General features: G+C 38.8%; 1 protein-coding gene across 4 annotated transcripts in view; it reads left to right on the forward strand.

The window, feature by feature from the left end:
* Window positions 1-18688, forward strand: part of PARD3B (par-3 family cell polarity regulator beta) — a 915243-nt gene that overhangs the window by 580751 nt on the left and 315804 nt on the right. For all 4 annotated transcript variants that reach the window (XM_046658143.1, XM_046658144.1, XM_046658145.1 and 1 more), the window contains one exon: window positions 10448-10492. In XM_046658143.1, coding sequence (XP_046514099.1) covers window positions 10448-10492 — 45 coding nt within the window. The remainder of the gene's footprint in view (window positions 1-10447; window positions 10493-18688) is intronic.

Here is an 18688-nt window from a genome sequence, read left to right on the forward strand (position 1 = left end):
GACTCTTGGAAGGAAGACTGTGACCGTTACTCGTGACGACAGCATATGTGCTGTCAGGAGAGGGGAATAGCCCTGAGCCAGCACATGGCTTCCTTTCAGTCCACCAGCTCAGCTTCATCCTCTTTGTGGTCTTATATTCCAAAAATTACAAAGAACATTGCCTATTCTCAGCATCGATTTCATGATATCCTTATGTAGGAGAGAGGCAGGTAATGAGACTCCCAAAGAACACTACTCTCAGTCACCGATCGCATTCTTAGCTCAGTGTTCTCCCGCTATGCTTTGGGTGACAGTTACTCAAGCAGTCTTAGGGCCATTGGTTCTGTGATTTAGGAAGCCATGGTTAAAAGGACAAAGATGTTTCAATTTATTAAATACTGTTATTATTTCGCAACTTATTCCAGATAAATAATACCATACCATGAAACTTGTTATAAGATTCATATCACATTTTTCATTACCTAAGTTGAGGAGATGGAGCTGAGAGTCCACGGAAAGCAAGGTGGTGGGGTGTGCAGAGTACCACAGGAGTGAGATCTGCAGAGAGTGAACTCCAGAAATACTTAGAGAATCTCTCTTGTGTATAACACAGAGTACTGATCAGAGCACACATGTGAGGGAACTACCAAGCCTGGGAAAATAACTCCCAGAAAGATCCAGGACACAGTACCCAGAGCTCACATAGGACCAGGAATGGTGCCTATTCCCACTAACAAGATTGGAAAAACCTTAAAATCTTCAGGGCATTGGATAGGGTATGCATGAGGGCATTGGCTCTGTGGTAGGGCATTATCTGCATAGAGTAAATGCTGCACTAGTCCTGCCAAAGACCAAAAGGATCAACTCTTCCCAAGGAACTCAACTACATCCCAAAGATATAAAATATTTATAGGAACATAAAAATGCTGAGCACCCAGCATGGTAAAATTCACGAGATCTGGCCTCCAATCATGATGCAAGTAAGTGTGGAAATATGACACATAATGGGAAAAATCAGGCATTAAAATAGAACTGGCACAGATGTTAGGATTAGGAGACAAGCACATTAAAACATTGTTGTGAGTGTATTCCATACATTCACAAACCTAGTGAAAAACTGAACATGTTAAGTAGAGGTATGGAAGATATAAAAAGAAAATCAGTCTTCTGGAAATGAAACATTTGATGTCTGAGATGAAGAATACTCTGGATGGGATTAACAGTAGATTAGACATTGCAGAAAACAAGGTATGTGAACATGTCGACATAGCAGTAGAACCACACGAACTGAAAGACAGACAGAAAAAAGACACACGGAAATGAACAGTGCACTGAGGGGCCGTCCAAGGTGGCCTGAGGAATGTGTGATGGGATTCCTCAAATGAGGGAAAAGGGGGAGCAGAGAAAAGAATATATGAAGGAATAATGGTCAAAATTTTTCCAAATTTAATGAAATCTGGAAACCCAGATCCAAGAATCTGAATGAATCCCCAAGCACAAAGAGAGTCTCAAAAATTTTGGAAGGATTCAAGTCATACAACATATTTTCTCATGCTATCGTGGAATTAAACTAAAATTCAAAAAGAGCAAGAACTCTGGAAAATCTACAAATATTTGGAAAATAAAGGACAATTCTCAGTAACACATGGATCAAGAAAAAACTAAGGGAGAAATTAGAAAGTATTTGAACTGAATGAAAATGAGAACACTGCATATCAAAATTTGTGTGATAAAAAACAATTTGCATGCTGCCAGTAAGGGTAATTTATAGCACTGAACTATATTAGAAAGAGGAGAAAGGTCTCAAATCAGTGATTTCAGGTTTCACTTTAAGAAAATAGAAAAAGGAGAGTACATGCAACCCAAATTAAGCATAAGAAGGGAAATGCAGAATAGAAATAAAATGCAGAGTAGAAATCAATGAACTGGAAAAAAATTTGACAAAAATCAAAACAACCAAAGTCTAGTTTTTTAAGAAGGTCAATAAAAGTGATAAACCATTAACCAGACTGATCAGGATGAAACAATTTAAGACACATGAATATTGTTAGGATAGAGAGAGGGGACATCAATATGGATTCTGTGGATATTAAAAGAATATTAAGGTAATATTGTGAACAATAAGTTTGACAAGATGAAATGGACAAATTCCTTGAGAGACACAAACTTTCAAACTCATGCAAGAAGAAATCGATAGTCTGAATAGCCCTATAGCTATTAAGTAAATTGAATTATAGTTAAATACCTTCCTATGAAGAAAACTGCAAGTAGATGGCTTTACTGGTGAATTCTACTGTTTTATAGGAGGAAATAACATGAATTCTGCAGAAACTCTTCCAGATTAATAAAGAGGAGGGAGCATTTCCCCAACTCATTCTGTGAAGCCAGCATCACCATGATCCCCAAACCAGACACGGATGTTAGAAAAAAGAAAACTTTAGGTTGATACCTTTTTGAATTGGTACACAATTCTTTTTAACAATTTAGCAAATTGAACCCAAAAATATATTAAAGAGATCATGACCAAGTGTAATTTATCCTGGAAAGCAAGGTTAGTTTAACATTTGAGATCAATCGATGTAAGTCACATGTTAACAGACTAAAAAAGAAAAACCATATCACGTCAGTGGACACAGAAAAAGTATTTGACAGAATCCGATCTCATTATGAAAGATACAAGTTTAAAGTATATCGTTTGGGGACAAATTAGTGGTAAAATTATAAAGAAAAGCAAGAGAATTATGAATTGCAAAATTCAGGATGTGGTTGCTGCTGAGTAAGGAGGGAAAGGAATGCGATTGGAAGGGAACACCCACAAGGCCTCAAAGGTAAAATAGTATTCTTTTCTTAAACTGACTGGTTGATGCACAGTGTTGACTTTATCGTTGTCCTTTATACCTTACACATGTTATAAATATGGTTTAATGCTTCGATATTTAAGAAAAGCAGTTCTAAAAGCTAGTGGGGTTTTTTGTTGTTTTATTTGGAAATTGTCATATAACAGATAGACATTTATTTACTCTCCTTACAGCGTTGGAAATTCAGAACATTTGCATATTGAAAGGAGTGGCCTCTGTACCAAGTATTCCAATTTTTTCAGAAATGTAATGTGATATTTTCTGTAAACAGAATGAACTACTCTTTCAAGTGTCAGTGCCATGTGAAGAACAACGTGAGATTAGTGCCAGCAAACTGAAAAAATAAATACATAGGGACTAATACCCCAGTGGTCAGTTGTATATAGCTCAATTATTGGAGAAAGACAACAAAATGTAACTATACCAATCATATTTTTTTCTATAGTTTACTACTCACAATATAAGTGGATTTCTATTTATTCCAAACAGTTCTGCCGTGTTTTGGTCTTTGTTTAGACTCTCCCAGAGTCAGACTCCAATCACCTTCTCCTTCACCTTGTTTGACAGGATCTTGTCTGCGAATTGCACCACAAGAATCTGACTAGGTTTATACACGTTTGTGTTACAAGATTCATATAACCATATGTACACCACAATGGACATATGTCTCATTCGTTAGTCTAGAACCCTTTGCTGAATGGATGTATCCAAACTGTTTCTTCCTTTCTTTACTCTTATATATATTGCATTCACCCACTCAGCAAACATTAATGAATATTTAAGAAGTGCTAGGCATGATTCCAGGCTATCAAGGAAAAACAAGACACATCCCCTCCTCAAGGTGCTCATAGTTTAATGTGAAACAGACCTATACACAAATAATGGAGATATTGACACATTATTCAGTCTGTAAACTCAGCCTGGAGTTCTGGAGAAGATGACTTTCAGAAGATGACATTTGAAGGGCGTCTTAAAGCATGCTTGCCAAGCAGGAGAATGGATGAATTTTCATTATGATTCAGAAGGAACTGCATGTACTGGTTGTATATGGTACAGGTGCATGAAGTTGCATGGCCTGGACAAAAGCATACTTTTGATGTGCTGGAGTGCAGAGGACCAAGCAGAGGTGGTGGCATGTGAAGGACGATCATAAGCCATTTTTGAACACCTGCTTCTGCTAGGTTCCATAATAAGTTTTTACATCCTGTAAATTGTCTCATACTCTGAGGTGGGGGTCAATATCTACATTTTACAAATAAGTTCGGTAAACTTGAAAAAGACTAATTAGCCCATGGTCACACGTGGAATTGGTGTCACAATCCAGGTCCCTTTATGTCAAAGTTGGAGCTCTGCCTCCCTCCCTGCTCCTCCCTTGCCATGACTGACACAGTGTCGCAGGTGCTAAAAGTGGTTCCTGCTCCTCCCAGATCCATTGGTTCGAGTTCTCAGTCACCAGAAACCTTTATTATTATTGCAAACCCTCAAATCTGTCTGACCTTCTGCTATATTCCTAAAGCTTATCTTTCCTCCTTTATTTTACTATTTATTACATTATATTAAATATATTATGTGTTTGTATCTCTTCATTAGACCCCGGGGTTGAATACCTCATTCTTTTGAGAAAGATAATGTTTATTGAAGGGATTACAAATAAATGCATTAATGAAATTATGAAGAAATTATTTGATTTTTCCAATACTCTTTATGAAGTAATGACGATAGTATAAGAACATATAAAAAATACTGGATTTTCCTAACGTTAGGTTTAAGCTCTCCTAAGATTCGTGGAGAAAGAAAGGGAATTTTAAAGAGAACACTGAAAAGTTGTGAACAGCTGACTAGCCGGATAGTGATGAGGGAGCGGGCCCCTCATGCTGGTCCTGTGGTATCCTGGCTGGGAGATGCCCTGCAAGAGTGGAAGGAAACTTCAGCTGCTGAGTTCTGATTAGCTCCCCATCAGAGCAGCAATACATTCAGGAAGGAGCAAGGTGCTTCGGGGGTAAGCTTGCTAAGAGAGATGGTGAGAGAAGCGTTTGGATCCTTATCTTGTACTAATTCCCTAAGTCCTTTTGTCAGCAAAAGGCTTGTTTTTGGTTTTTTGTTTTCAAGAGATGGAAGAATTTTTCAACACATAAAAATTCATAGCGCTGATATTCAAAAAGTCTCCCTAAAGGGAAACAGTAGGCCACGTAGTCACTGACATCAGAAAGCACTATAAATTAATGCAGGAATAGTTCATGGTTGCTAAGGAGGAAACAATTTGCAACTTGAAACAGGTTTGCATTCCTTAAACATTCTGGAATTCAATCAGTGGCACAGAAATTGATCTGCTAAAAAAGAAGAAAAGTGGTTCTTAATATTGGCAACTACATCAGTTTTGGTGTTGTTGTTCTGAAAGGACGACTCTTGGAAAGAAGTTTATTAACCATTAAGGAATTACTTGATACTTAGTTTCCTAGCAAACTATCCGAAGAGAAGTATTTATGACCTCATTAGAAGAGAGATCTTTATTGTGCCAAACATCATCTTCAAAACTGCAGTCTCTATTATGTCGAAGATGTGGAAGTCAAAAATTAAATGAAATAGAGCAATCTGTGTAGAAGACAAGCATCGCATCATATACTCAAGCACAGCTTTGCATCAAAGTATCTCAATATGAAGTAGTGGGAATCTGAACCCATTTGCATGTTCCCCATTCCTGACACAGTGTTGGCATTCTCAAAAAGAATAACTGTAGCTGATGGCAATCTTCATCTGAAGGCATTTGTGCATGTTAGCAATATACCATCTTCTGTCAGTGTAAGAAGAGCATATGGAGCCCATTAACTCGCCGAATCTGCCACTGTTCTGCAAATTTTTATTAAGCCAGTGCAGTCCTAATAGTCACTTATGTTATAGGATGCGTATCAAATGCTATCAATAAGCGAGGGGATTGTTTTTCCCCCAGCAAAAATGCATTTGAAGTGTATAAGAAGGCTTGACAAAAGAATAAAACACTTTAAGTGATCACTGTATTCATAAACATGTATCCTACCGGGAAGCCAATATATTAAAGTATTGTGTGCACTCTAATGTTTGCCACTAATATGTTCTTAGAATGCCATGTTTTTCAAGATTTCCACCCCATATTTTCTTTATTTATGGTTTCTCTGAATTCTGTCAATGAACCTGGTTGAAATTAAGTCAAAAGATACAATGTGTTTATCCATGCTTTTTAAAAAGGTGCCATCAGAATTGAGCAGTTCTATTTAGCGTCAAAGCTCTACAACGACACTAACTGGAACCACAGGCCAACGGGCCGCTGTTTTCCCCAGCAAGGCTTCCTAAACCGGAGGATGCACCAGGGAATAAACAAACATCCAGATGCCACAGTGTCCTCCTTATGAAGCACCTTCCCTTAATTAAATCAAATAGTGGCCATCAATCTCGAGTCGAATGCCAGGAAGCATGAGCTTAGTATAGAAATCCCATTATCTAAATAAATTCAGAGAAGTCTCCAGAGGGGCAAGTCCACAGTGCCTTCTAAGTATTTAATAATCACAACAAAAATGTCTACGAATTTCAGCTCCAGAAGGGCTCAACATTTCATTGATACCTCTGCAATTACTGTAATATCCCTTTAAAGTAATCAAGAGCGGGTAGTACCAGCCCTTGGTTAAAACTGAAGAATAAGAAAGGGAACATGATAGACTCTGCAAACTTATTTTAAAAAAAGAAAACAATATGTCATCGGAACCAGAACAAGAAACTTTGGCTCCTGCTCCATCAATACTCTCTGATGTGATGCTTTTGGTACCCTACCATTCTAGAATGGAAGACTTTTCCCACGCCAGGCTCACTCATTTGTCAACGTCTTGTAAATAAGCTCTTTGTTTAAAATGACATACCTGTCATATTCATATTGCTACTGTTCCAATCCCTGTGCTATCTAAATATTACACAGTGAGACAACTAGACTTAAGCTCCAGCCCCAAGAGATAACTTTGTACTAGCTCTAAGATAATATGAGTTATAAAGGAAGTTGAGTATTAATTATAACACTTGTCATTTTAAAAAAAAAGCCTTGGTGGTATGTGTAATTTTACCTCATTTTCTCATTTGCTGCTGTTATTTAAATCTCTTCCCAGCACTAAGCATATGCATAAAAGATGATTGTTCCCAGTTTAACCTTTTAAATAAAATGTATTCTATTAATTAAGGCACTATAGTTCCCTCTCTTTTCTATTATGTGTATTCATTTATCTTCTGTCCTAAAGATAGACATCTGTGTCAGTGAATATTTTGGAGAAAGACCCCTAATTTTTATGCCTATCACCCATTTGGATTTTCTGCACTGTTTTTTGAAACAGTTTATGTTGGTGTTCTAAAGAATTTCAAATTGTCAATTAAAGTAATGATGAATATTCCTACTAAAAATAATAGACAGTATTCAGCCAAAGATTTAAGAAGTTGCCACGTTTTAACCTAATATGGCTGGGGAATTTTGAGTACTTAAATTGGCCTAGATTTAATGGGATAACTTGTCTGTTAAAAAACCAAGTAACAAAACCCTACCTTTGTACGAATCCCTTTCTTCAGAATAACCACTCATCATAAGATCACATAGTCTGAATACGGTGTCCCTTTGGCCTTTCTTCCACTACGGGATGAACTAGGAGCCAGGTAAACTGGGAGGTGAATCGTGCTGTGGGTGTTGGACTATCCATGAAATAACGATCGAAAGCATCCTGTGCCCTGCCTGAAACGTAGTGTGCTCTCAGTTACTTCCCCCTCTGTTCCCTTATAATCCCAGGCAAGGCAACTCATAAACACCCCACCATCATCAAATTCACCGCCTTGTCCACCCTCACGGTTTCCATTTGTCAAAAGTTTTCGTTTATTGAGAAATATATACCTGCCGCTGTGCTAAGTTCTTTTGTACATTTTTTTTCATTTAGTTCTCAAACTCCCTGTGTAGTGTTTTTATGTCACTTTTCATGTGGGGAAACTGAGGATGAAAAGAACTTTGTAACTTGCCTGACAAAGCTGAGATTCAACCTACATCTATCTCGTTATTAGCGATCATGTTTTTCTGCCTTTCTGTTTAGTTTCTCATTAATGATGATGATAATAGCTCATATTTATTAAGCACTTACTATATGATCTTCTGAGTGCTTTGCATAAACTTACACATATAGCTTCACTGCAAACCTGTGGGATAAATAATATTATCCTCATTTTCTATATAATGAGATTGAGGCACAGAAAGTTAAAATAAATTCATGTAACTAGTAAGTTTCCAAGTCAGGATTTTAATTCCAACCGATGATTTCTCATCTGTGAAATGGGGATGAATATTTTAGCTTGAACCCGTTAGAACTGTAGATTTCTGAACGTGTTAAACAAAATTATAGCTAACACTTGTTAACATTGGTCACCACAGAAAGATTTCTATTAATAACATATAGTCAAATAAGAAGGATAATAGTTTTCTAATATGTAATTGTTTGTCAAACGTTTTCTTATATTTAATTTGTGGTACTGATGACTCAAAAAATCTGGCATCTCTTCTATCACTCATCACAAGTATGGGAGAGTGGTTAAAGTGCCAGGGTTACTTCTAGCTCCTCCACTGATGAGGTGGGCCTCGGTGTCTTTATCTGTAAAGTCAGGGTAATAATGATACCCATCCTCCTAGGTCATTGTAAAGATTAAATGAATTCTCAGATATAAAGTGTGCAGGGCAGAACCTGTGTATTACAGGTACTCAATAAGTATTAGCTACAGGTATTATTATTAGTATTATTAACACCATCGTTTTTCATCATTGTTTTCTATTTATACTGTAGATTCTACTATCAGTTTCTTTTAGACCTTGGAAAGACAGAATTTGGCCCATAATTGGAGCCTGATAAGTGCAGACTGCCATCTCCAACTGGAAATAAGAAGAAAAGTCTAACAAGATTTTTAAGCAGTCGATACCAGGAAAATCACAGATATGTAGTGCTTTTTTCTAGAAAATAAAGAAACAGCATAGGAAGGGAGGGTTAGGTGAGAGTGGGAAGATCTATGAACAGTACGTGGGTCAGTGAAACATGACTGACTGCTGTCGGCGGAGGAGGAGGGGCGTAGCACTGGGACCAACCTAGTGTGAAGGGATGGAAGAGGTCCTCCTTGTTCGCAAAGTCCCCTCACTTGCTTCAACCCCTGGGCACCAGAGTGTTATAGACTAACATAGACAGCGGCACATGGTGAGTGTTAACAGCTGTTGTTGAAGATTGAGGTGATAATCCATGCAGAGATGCTTAAGGATTGAGAACGTTGCATCTGTGTTCACGAGGGATATTGGTTAATAGTTGTCATCTGGTGTCTTTGCCTAATATTAGTATCAGGTTAATACCAGCCTCATACAATGAGTTGGGAAATTTTCTGAAAGATTTTGTGTAGTACTGGTATTATTTCATCCTTAAATATTTGGTAGAATTCACCAGTAAAGGTGTATGGGTCTAGAACTTTCTTTATGGGGAAGTTTCAACTACAAATTCATTTATTAAAAAGTAACTATAGGGCTATTTAGATTATCAGTTTCTCCCTGTATAAAGTTTGGTAATTTGTATCTTTCAAAAAATGTAGCCATTTCATCAGAACTGTGTTAATGTAGGGTTAATTTTTTCCCCCCACTGCTGAAGCAAGGCCCTTCTTCATATTCTAACTGATGCCCCTGAATTGTGACATTTTTACTCTGGCTGCTGGGAATAGGCACTCTTCCCTACCCTGTGTGAACTTTGGACGCTGTTCCCTTTTCCACTTTTGGGTGGTTTTTCCCAGGTCTTGGGTAGTTTCCTCACATCCATGTGACCATCAGTATTCAACGAAATACACGAGGGGACCCTTTGCAGATCTCAGGAAGAATTCTGTGTAGCTCTCTCCTCCCCGGTTCTCTCCCCTACAAGCTCCGTCTGCCTTGCCTTCCCTGACATCCAGCTCCATGTCCTCGAGCTCCATGTCACTGGGCTCTGCCCGAGTTCTCCTGCTTGCACTGCCGCCTGGAAACTTTCTCCAGACAGTACGCTGGGTAATTGTAGGATTCACCTCCTGTCTTTTCCATCTGCTAGGAGTCACTGGCCTTTGTTGCCTGATGTCTGATCTTTTGAATGCCATTGTTTCATGTTTCGTCTATTTTTTAAAACGTTTTTGGGATGAATTGTAAATCTGTTCCCTTTTGCTGCATTTTGACCAGATATAGAAATCCACTCCTTGAATATTGAATGTGTAAATTGCTCTTGTGCCCAAAGAGTTTTATTATATATTATACATCTCTGCGTCCTTAAGTTTAGTTTCTCCTTTTGCAGACATGGAAACAACAATCCAGTTAAAAGAACTGGAAGTATTGAAAATTAAAAGAAAATGAAATTATATTCACAGAAGACCTAATTAACGTATATTTCTTTATAGTTGTCTTTAAAATATCTACTAATAGAAATCAGGTGGCCCAGGTAGGCTGGGTGAAAAATTTTCTCAAATCTTTGCCAGTAAAAGATTTAACTTATTATGAATCTGTATTAATTTATTGTTCAAAAATGGCTGATTTACAAGCAGTTCTGATCTTTGTCTATTTTATTTCTTCTCAGTGCCCGATGAAAGCAAAGTTCATTCATTGGCTGGACACAGATCGGGTAAGACATTCCCTGTAGCTGACTTTATATTCTCCTTCCTGGAAATCACTGGCTGTGTTTGAGTAGCAGTTGGAGCCTGTTTCCATCCACTAGTCACTGAAAGGCTTGCTAATTAATACATGAGATGTCTCTGACTTCCACAAAGATGAATTATTGCTTGGCTGTGTATCTGGTGGCATAATGTATGCTGACTCAAAATGTTTGAGAGGAAAGAATAAATGTTTCCAAAAAAATAATTATAAAACTGAAAGTCTTAAACCTGTATGCCAGCTGAACACTTAGAACAACAAAAAAATTATAATGAAAACCCAAGAAAGTTGGAAATTCTTTCCCATGATGATTTTCACATTAAAGTGGCAAGACAGTATGTTCCAGAATAAGAAAAATGTGGTCATTTCTTTCTCCTCAAAAAAGAGTAGTCTTTTTGCCCATCACCAACGGGGATTGTGCCCAAGATGACAGTATTGCCTTTCTTTAGACTCCTCAACAAGCTCCCTAGAGGTTCTTTAGGAAGTGCACAGGGATCTCCAAGGCTCTACTGGGTCTTTCTCAATTGTATGGGAGATGCCTTCAGGTCTAAAATCCAAGCTCTCCTCCGGGTGGCCTGCCTTCTACCCTTTCGCATTTCCTTCACCATCATTCAGTCACATGAATTGAAAACACTTAAAGCCATTAAGCTCATAAATGTGCAGTAATCCATTTCTTTTAGGGGTGTATTATTTGGGGGGAAAATATCCATTGTACTCTTAGAATTGCCACTCCAAACAACAGAAGGGTTACGATGTGCTGGCATCCCTCCATTTTTGATATAAAAGAAGTCTTCACCATCCCCAGGCATCTCCTGCGTGGGTGTGCCAATTACGTTTCAGCGGTAAGTGGCCTTGATGCCTCATTACCTCCATCACGTTCAGGGCAAGATTCTGTTTCTTACTTTTCTTCTGTCTCCAGATTCTCTAGTGATAATAGAGAAGGGCTGGGTCACAGCTCTTAGATTGTTTCTCTTCTGCTCCTCCTAACAAAGAGCCTAAGAGGTTAGATCACGGGGAAGGACAGATTTCTGTGGGAGTGTAAGTGCCGCCTGCTGCTCGTCCCATCCTCCTCATCCGTTAAATTCTCTACTGCTGGAAATATTTTTAGGAGCCTGAGAAGAGAGGTCTCATGACCAAGGAACCCCAAAGATAGAGTATATTATTTTCATCTTAAATGCATGGTACTGCTGGTAGGTAGTTCTCTCACAGGTAGTAACACTTGAAGATTAAAGCCTTTTTACATACTGGAATAGGCTTCAAGGTAAAAAGTGGAAACGTTCTTAAGATTGTTCAGCAATCTGGTTTGTGAAAATAACCAAATCATAAATTTTCTGGCTTTTTCTAGGAAATCGTCTTATTCTAATCTTACTTCATTTCCAAGCAAATTACTATTAGCCAGTAACTAAAAATTATTGTCACTGTTTCTAAATGAGAACATTGTTATCTTAGTATATTGCTATAATATGTTATATAGTGTAAAATAAAAATATTAATTTTTTTAATTAATTGTCTAAGTACAAAAATTGAAATAATCTTCCAAATTAATACAAAAATGCCACAAATGGCATAGTTTAAAAGCTGCCAGTCAGTTAATTGTAAGGTTCACATGGCAGCTTTACTTTAGCTGGTTGAGAGGTAGTGCCAATGTTCTTTATATCACATGAACCACTGTTTAAATACATCAGACATTTTAAAGAAGATTTTGGTTACTAATGTACTGATATTACAATGTTCTCTATTCTTATATTTTAAGTATTTTATATCATATCACAATGTCTTTGAGTTTTTCATTGGCCATTCATGAAACCAGAGCAAATGCTAAAAAACAATCAGAAACTTGATAACTTTGGAGCAAAAGTAGCATGCAGTAAGACACAATGAAGAAGGCTAAGCAGGCCCCTAAAATTGCACAGTCTGGAGTTGAGTTAAACGAGAGCTCCTGTAAAACATTAGCAACAGTTCTGAGAAAATACAAAGCACCATTCAAGAAAAACATGCTACTAAGATTATAAATTTATGTGCTCCAAGAAGATGCCCTCCCCATTTTTTATATTTATTTCTTTTGGAAAATTAAGCTAGAATTGTAATGGTCCTCAGCAACTCATCCCTCAAATAAAATGCAATCCCTTATGTGTACTGCATTTTTGTAGAGGAGTTTCTTATTGGGCTTCGGTGGTGCTGGTGCTGGTGATGGTGATGGTGGGATGATGATGATGATGATGGTGGTGGTAGTGGTGGTGGTGGTGGTGATGGTGGTGATGATGATGATGATGGTGGTGGTGGTGGTGGTGGTGGTGATAGTGATGGTGATGATGGTGGCGGTGGTGGTGGTCATGGTGGGATGATGAGGATGATGGTGGTGGTGGTGGTGGTGATGATGATGGTGGTGGTGATGGTGATGGTGGGATGATGATGATGATGATGATGATGGTGGTGGTGGTGGTGGTGATGGTGGGATGATGATGATGATGGTGGTGGTGGTGGTGATGGTGGGATGATGATAATGATGATGATGGTGGTGGTGGTGGTGGTAGTGATGTGGTAGAGGATTAAGATCCTTTTGATTCTGGCAACCTCTTTCCGTTACAAAATCGTTTTAAAAATTCACCTAGCATATAACTATAATCTCAATCTGCTACAGTCTCTGACCACCAAGCAGGTTACTGGTTTGGATTTTAACTTGCAATATTCTGTGTTCATACTTTTCTCACCAACGTTAAAGGGATCCTCAGCTTCTTTTTGTTTCACCTTTCCTTTCCTCAAATCCTTTCTCCAGAATATTTAGGTAAAAAAGTGATATCTCTTTTGCTAAGAAGAAAGAGTATCTCCGTGTCTCTTTTTAATTATAGAAATGTGGGCAGCTTTCATACTATCCAAGACCATCAGGAAGTTAAATTAAATTGTATGTGCTGACCTAAATCTATCATCCATCCTCTTATTCAGGATGATATTCAACATTTTAATAAATTCATCTGCGTTAAAATTTCTTCTGAGTCAGCTACTTAGCGTGTAAGAGCCATTTCGTGCCAAGTTCCATCTGTTGGTCTGGCTTGGGTACCTCCCAAATTTGTGACAATATTTTTGGCACCTTTCCTTGGCTTAATCTTTAAATGGTTGATTCCTCAGAGCTCAGATCAAATCAAAGGCCCAGGTGAGATAAATCTTTCCAACATTTTTGGCCCAAAATGTGGTGTTCCCTCACCCCATCTGGAATCAATCCAGTATTCCTGAGACTTCTCTAACAGCCTACCTCAGGGCAGCGCTTCCCCAGCAGGGCATTGCATCGCATCCTTTGGCAAGGAAGAGGGCAGGATGATTCTCCTGTTTGTGATCTGGTAGGGTCCTCCTCCGTGGATGAGAGGTATTAATATCTACGGAATGGCAAGATCTACGTGGAGAAGTTAGGAGCAAAATGCCTTTTGTCTGGTTCCTTTAAGAAAAATTACAAGCAACAGAGCCTTGAAAAACCAAAAAGGTGTCTTTTACCTCTTTCCCTAACTGTCTTACTAATTGAATTCTGACAAAATTCAAATCCTAGCAATGCGGCAGCGGTGGGGTGGGGGGGAAGTTCAGCAAAATGTGTATTTTAAACAATAAAACCTTTTTTAAAAAGACATATTCTGAGGGAACATTAGAATCCAGAGAAAATTGCATCAAATTTGGCATAGCTTCTTTTATTTTTTAAATTATACTTTAATTTTGGCAACACTTAGACTCTAAGACTGTGTCTGAGAAGTAATCCTTTCTCTTTTTTTGCTGCATACTGAGCTGACACCTAAACCATCAGTTTAATGCTCCTCTGCATTCAGACAGAAAGGACTTATAAATTTTACTTTTTTTACTGTGTCTTCATTTTTTGTTGTTTTGATTTACCACTTGGAGCTGTTTTAATATATATTGACTGTCCACAGAGATCTTTGCTGATCCAGCTCTTTAAGATGATGCAGTACTGAAGAAAGCCGATGAGTCCTTTTTATGAGCTCTGACATATTAATTAGCAAAATGGACTAAAAAGCTTTCCTATTTCTATTTTAATTTCTTATATTCTCAAACACCTGTCTATATAGCTGTAAGACAGGCAAGTCTGTAAAAGTAATGGTTGGCAGTAAGTCCAGACCTTTTCTGAGATAAGTTTATCAATTAATGAGTGAGTACTCATTAACAATCTAGGGGGATACCTCTCTATGAGCTGCCTTGCAGCCACTAAGGATGTTGGTATTTTAACTCATTTTATGGAGGGAGAAGCTGAAGCTCAGGGCATTTGAGTACTTGGTCTCTCATCTGGTAACTAGTGAGGTTAGGTTATGAGCCCAGGTATTGTGTGGTAGAGCATATGCTTTTGACCATTTCATTTTCCACCAGCTTGTGCCTAACTAACACCTCACAGTCTCGGGAACTGAGATGAACATAGGAGTCAGACATAGTTCTAGTTGGAAGACATGACACCACAGGATATCCCATAAATCCTTACCTACCTTTCGTAACCTCAGCCAGCCAAACAAGGAAGGCAGTCGGTATAATTTCTCTGTCCAACTACTGTAGTTCAGAGAGCGCGAGAGGACCATGTGATTTGATCCTTCTTGCCTTTGTTTCCCTGCATGCGTTTATGCATGTATATGTTTATATGAATGTGTGGGCCAGGCGAAGAGATGGATGAGAGACAAAATATGCATGTGCTGTGCATGTGTTATGTATAAATTACAGTAAATGTGCATGTGATGTGTATCCTTACGGCAAAGGCCAAGTTTAATATGCAAGTTGCGAACTTGCAGACCTTATATTCTGTTCTAAATGCATTGTGTATAGACTTCCAATCTAGAATGTTCAAATGTAGCTGAAAAATCTCTAGATCTTTCCAAAGGAATAGAACTCTTAAAAATATAGGGTGATCAGATAGTCACTTTAATTCAAGAGCAATGAGTTATTAAGCGGCATTTCATGAATTTTGTTGTCTCAGTATCCCATACTTTAATAAAATATCTAAGTTAAAATATGCATCTAAAATTTGGAACACCAACCATGGTCATTTTTCATGAGTCTTCTAATTGGATTGCTGGTTTTTGTGACTTTTTTTTTTTTTAAAGATTTTATTATTTCCTTTTTCTCCCCAAAGCCCCCCGGTATATAGTTGTATATTCTTCGTTGTGGGTTCTTCTAGTTGTGGCATGTGGGACGCTGCCTCAGCGTGGTCTGATGAGCAGTGCCATGTCTGCGCCCAGGATTCGAACCAACGAAACACTGGGATGCCTGCAGCGGAGCGCGCGAACTTAACCACTCAGCCACGGGGCCAGCCCTGGTTTTTGTGACTTTTTATTGTCACTGTTAATGAGGAACTAAAATCTTGGAGTTAGCAGGTAGTGGACTCCTCATCAGTTGGTTAAGGTAACACTGCGTGGTTATCTATTTGGATAAACATCTTCTTTGGGTACTTTCTAAGCTCTTATCATTTGTTATGTTGGATAATTATAGCTTTAGACACAAGAAATGTATATGTTTGCCACAATCTCCAGCTTTGATTGCTGTTTCCATGGGATTCAGAATGTTATCATAAAAAAGTTAGCAATATGTCTAGGATTCTTCCTATACAAACTCGACCATGAAGCAACCCAGGTATTTCCTATGTTGTAAAAGGTTGCTGAATACTCTGGTCTCTAAAACTCAATGAATTAAATTGAATCAGAAACAAATGTATCAGTCTTTTTAGAAATGAGATAATATTCTTTGCTACTCAAATATGGTGATGGTGTGTGCGTCTCTGAATTTCATAAGTTAATAGAGACTACAATGTTTTTTAGATACCAAATTTCAAAATTAATTATTTCAGTTCTACTCATGTTCATTAAATGGCTACTGTGTGACAAGTGTTGTTTTAAGTGTTGTGTTGTGTTAGGCGAGAGATACAAAGCAACATCAGACATGATCTCTGCCTTAGAAAAAGTGTTTGTTGAGTGGTAGAGGACAAATACACACAAATGCCTATTTAAATATTGGTTTGGTCCCTTCATGCTAAAGAGCGCAGTGCAGAAATCTCACAGAGGAAACATTGCTTGATTCTGCTTGGAACTGAAAGGTGGCTGTTATGTTTCAGAAAAGAAATGCTTCCATAGCAGGATCTGAAAGATAAATAGAAGTTTGAGAACCAGAAAAGGTCAATGAGCTAACACATTTCATGCATGTGGAAAATTATGAAAACAGGAAGCACCATGGTGTATACCAGGAGCAATAAGCAGTTCTGTGTGGCGTGGGTGCAAAGGGGAGAGGGATGAGATACCAGGTTGAGCAATAGGCAGGATTACACCATGTGGACTCCTACCAAACAGAAAAACCTGAGTTTTATCCTACAGGCTCACAGAATCCAAGCCGACCAAAGGAGGGAGCAGTCGGTTTTGCATTCCAGTAATTTCACTCTGGTGGTTGTGGGGATTTGGAGGGACAAAAAATAAGCAAGGAGCACAGTTAAGAGAGCATTGCCATAGTCCAGGTGAGAGATGACGGAGGCATAAACTGAAGTGATTAGCAATGGGAATGGAAGGAAAATAAGGAAATATTTAGGAAATAAAGCCTCGAACTTGTTTTGTTTTGTTTTTTAATTAAACTTAGTGCGTAAGTGAGGAAGAAGATCCAGCGTGATTCTCAGTGTATCAGTCAGCTATTGCCACAACTGTGCTGCATAATAAAACCAACAGTAGCACTGCTTTCTTGACCATGTGTCTTCACATGGGCTGGGATGTGCTGATCTCAGAAGTGCTTGGCTGGGCTTAGCTCCAACCTCCCGTTCAGGGCCAGGTGTTCTGCATACGTGTACTGTTTTCCTTGGACAAGTGGTTTCCTGAGGACAAGAGGTTTCCTGAAGTGTGGCAGGATGGCAGGAGCTGTGAAGGAGTAGAGATTTTCTATGGGAGTAGAGGACCCACAGTACTTGAAAGTGGAAATTAGAAACAAGGAGGACATTGAGCCCTAGGCTGACCTGCAGGGTACGAGTGAGAAGGAACAGCTTCAAGTGAGAGGACTGCAGGGAAGCAGAATTCTTAGTGGAGAATTTCAGCTAAGGCCCAAAGGCAGGGGAATTTTCAGAGAAGAGGTTGAAAGTGAACTGCATTTTGTCACCCATGGGAGGATGGTGGGGACTCAAGAAGGCAGAGTGGAGGAGTCTAGAGAAAAGGCTTGGGCGAGTTTAGACCCAGTCGTGGCCTGGATGAATTATTTCTTGTAAAGAGATCCTGTCTCTGAAGGATGAGTGATGAAGAATTTCCCAAAGGGAATGGTCCCCAGGTTACAGAAGGTTTGAGAAGATGTCTGATTTTCACTAGGTTTGGAAATTGAGAGATGGCCATTAGTAATCACTTCAGCTGGAGTGAGTTTCAGTAGACAGGAGAACAGGAACAAAACGAAGTGGCATGAGGAATGGAGGTGGAAACAAACGTAGATGATCTGTCCAGAAGCTTTATGTTAAGAGAAAGAAGAGAGATGTATATAGAGAAGCTGTCTTTGTTCTGTGCTATTAATGAGAAACACTGGACTGTGTTTGTAGGCTGAGAGGAAAAAGACCTTTGTGAGAGAATGAAGAAATAGGAAACAGGAAATTGTTAGAGGGATAGGATGAAGAGTGTGGTTTTATAGAAATTAGCCTTGAAGAGGTGGGCCAGGACTGCGGATAAAGTGGTGGGGTTGCCTTAGATAAATTTGTAGGTGGAGGGAGTGAGAAATTAAAGATGTAAGTGGTCTCAGTTTACTTGATGATGTCGAAGTCTGCGTATAATGGCATTATAGGGTTGACCAATAGGCTAGCCAAGGAAATAAGAAACATTATAAATTAAAGGTTACCCAGGTTGGGATATGTTTAATCATTGAAGCAAAATTGGATGGGAAACTATGAAAAAATATATTTACTTCCCCCACACACACATGCTCACTAAAGTCAAGGATTGAGTGACAGATGAGCTACAGTAATGCACACTACAGTCAAGGGCTGGGTGACAGGTGAGCTACAGCCATGCACACTACAGTCAAGGGCTGGGTGACAGGTGAGCTACAGCCATGCACACTGCAGTCAAGGGCTGGGTCACAGGTGAGCTACAGCCACGCACACTACAGTCAAGGGCTGGGTGACAGGTGAGCTACAGCCACGCACACTGCAGTCAAGGGCTGGGTGACAGGTGAGCTACAG

The sequence above is a fragment of the Equus quagga genome, chromosome 4, assembly GCF_021613505.1.
Source record: "Equus quagga isolate Etosha38 chromosome 4, UCLA_HA_Equagga_1.0, whole genome shotgun sequence".
NCBI classification, from domain to species: Eukaryota; Metazoa; Chordata; class Mammalia; order Perissodactyla; family Equidae; genus Equus; species Equus quagga.